At 41.8% G+C, this 2495-nt stretch overlaps 1 protein-coding gene across 1 annotated transcript; it reads right to left on the bottom strand.

Annotated features, from left to right (window-relative positions):
- Window positions 1–319: 319 nt before the first annotated feature.
- Window positions 320–1292, bottom strand: LOC145821321 (UPF0725 protein At4g28920-like). Its single transcript, XM_082917829.1, has 3 exons — window positions 951–1292; window positions 682–813; window positions 320–511 (listed from the first exon to the last, which is right to left on the bottom strand). Exons 1-3 carry the CDS (start codon window positions 1230–1232, stop codon window positions 320–322), a joined length of 606 nt encoding a protein of 201 aa, XP_082773955.1. The 5' UTR covers window positions 1233–1292.
- Window positions 1293–2495: the final 1203 nt, after the last annotated feature.

The following is a 2495-nucleotide window of genomic DNA, read 5'->3' as shown; positions in this document are numbered from 1 at the left end:
CTGCAACACAACACCCTATACAAGTGTACCTAACAACAAATTGAAGTCCCCCCTCCCATCTATTATTGATCCAGCCCAATCAGCCTTTGTTTCAAGCTTGATTCATATTAAACACAAACGGTATTGAACCGATCAATTACCACACAATTCCATTAGGACAAATATGCCACCAAAGTAAACAAAACTTGATATCAACACGGAATATAATTGATATAAAAGTAGCATAAATGCCAACATAGAAGGCATGGAAAGGTGCCAGACCAATAAATACCATTACATAGGTACTAATGATATACCCAAAGTAGTTAATTTACCTCGATTATGTGCTAGATTTTAGCCTAGAAATGACTAATTCAGTGTGGGCAATCCCATCCCAGACACAAGTTTGAAATTCCATAGTATCACCATCAACCGCAGTAGCATCCCTGACATCAAAGGTAATATAATACAAAAAACCAGCAACACCAGCGACGTTTACCTTGACAACCTTCACAAATGCCAAATTCGTATGCTGCACACATATTTTACCATATATATGAACAACAAAGATAATTAAAAACATTGTCTAATATATGTATATATGTTATATATATATATATATATTCTCAATAAATAAAATAAAAAAAGCACACACACAACACACAAAACAAAACAGAACTTCAATTGAATAAAGAAATACACCTCTTTCTCATTGTATTCCTTAAGAGCTAATTCGGAAAAAGATTTGAGGTCGTCGGCAATCTCATCGAAATTATAAAGAGGGGTTGTTGTACCGCAAGCAAAGGAGCGTGGGAACGACATCACATCAAAGCCCTGTTTGTATATGTATGTATGTATGTAAAGCCCACAAATTAATAATACAATAATAATAATAATATATGATTTATAAGAAAATTGAGATAAATGAAAAATGAAAACAAACACAAACACAAACACAAACACAAACTTACATCGCTTTCAGTGATCTGTCGATTATATTCTTGGTATTCCCTATCAGCAAACTCATGCCTTCCATCACTGTCATCTTCCACATCTGAATCATCGTAGTTATAGAATACAACTTTTGATCTAGGGTCTTCTTTTTCTTTTTCTTTTTCTTTTTCTTCTTCTTCTTCTGCTAATGAACAAAGCGGTGGTAGTGAACCGTAATCCTCGCACCTTTGCTTCTTTGCCGGTGAATCTCTAATCTCCCATTTGGAATCGTTCCTTTCGATGCACAGATCGGAAGCCATACATACCTTCCAGCATAGATAATATGAGAACGACAATGAAAACCTAGACAACCAACGGACAAGGGAGCTCAACCCAACCTAAAAAAAATACACCAGACCAGATACAAAATAAAATAGGCCGTGAGCTTAGGAATGACAACGGAGCGGGGCGAGGCTGGGGACTACACTCCCCGTCCCCGATCCCCGAAGGTTGAAAAATCCCCGTCCCTACCCCCGATCCCTGGGGGGGGAACCCATCACACCCCCGTCCCCGTCCCCGTCCCCTAACGGGGATCGGGTTTTCCCCGACCCCGAAAACTCCCAGAGCTTCAACAAAAAAACAACAAATCAGATCTAAATTTAAATTTGCAAATTTAAATTTAAAAAAAAAATTTACAGATCTAAATTTACATATTTAAATTTTTTTAAAAAATAAAATAATAATCACAGATCAGATCACGCTGCGTAGGTTCGGTGGTGGTGGCACACACAGATCAGATCAGATCAGATCTGTGATTCACGTACACACACAGACCATCAGATCACACACACACACACACACACACACACACGCACACGCACACACACAGAGACAGATCTAACAGTGGCTGGCTGTGGCGGTAGGTTCAGTGGTGGTGGCGCGAGATCGAGAGTAGCTGGCTGTGGCGGTAGGTTCGGTGGTGGAGACAGACCTTGTGCGGCGATGGTGGTGACGTCGCCGTCGGTGAGAGAGGAGGGGAGGTTGGGGCCAGCGGTGGTGGTGATGTCGCCGTCGGTGAGAGAGAGGGGGGGTCAGGGCTAGAGAGAAGAACGAGAGAGTGAGAGAGAGTTAAGAGGAGTGTGAGAGTGAGAGAGGGAGAGATGTATTAGATCAGAGCTAGAGAGTGAGTGTGAGAGCAACACATGACTTAGATTTGGTTTATTATAAATATAATATACGGTTTGGTTTATTTTATATATATATATATATATATAAGGGGTATAAAAGTAATTTTACTTCGGGGAAATTCGGGGATGGGGCCGGGGATCGGACCGGGCCGGAGCTTAAACACTGATCACTGTCCCCGGCCCGAAACAGATCGGGGATTGATTTTCAAATACCGTCTTCTCCCCGTCGGGGGTATTTTTTGGAAATCGGGGTCGGGATCGAGGATCCCCGTCGGGTCGGTTTCAAATTGCCATCCCTATGTGAGCTTAATCCAGTACTGTACACGTACCTGAAATTGGGTGGTGGGAAGAAAAGGTGCAAGAGCTCCGGTCAAAGGGAGAGGTGAGAGCTTTGTT

This window comes from Camellia sinensis, chromosome 3, assembly GCF_055761805.1.
Source record: "Camellia sinensis isolate YWXY chromosome 3, ASM5576180v1, whole genome shotgun sequence".
Lineage (NCBI taxonomy): Eukaryota > Viridiplantae > Streptophyta > Magnoliopsida > Ericales > Theaceae > Camellia > Camellia sinensis.
Note: the sequence above shows the minus strand (reverse complement) of the source record. Positions and strands in the feature narration are given on the sequence as shown.

Excerpts from the sequence above, each read along its gene's own strand:
- LOC145821321 (XM_082917829.1), bottom strand. The coding sequence starts at position 1,232 with ATGGCTTCCGATCTGTGCATCGAAAGGAACGATTCCAAATGGGAGATT. Across the intron at positions 814-950 it reads GACAGATCACTGAAAGCGAT|GGCTTTGATGTGATGTCGTT; the intron begins GTAAGTTTGTGT and ends ATATACAAACAG. Across the intron at positions 512-681 it reads AGGAATACAATGAGAAAGAG|CATACGAATTTGGCATTTGT; the intron begins GTGTATTTCTTT and ends ATATGTGTGCAG.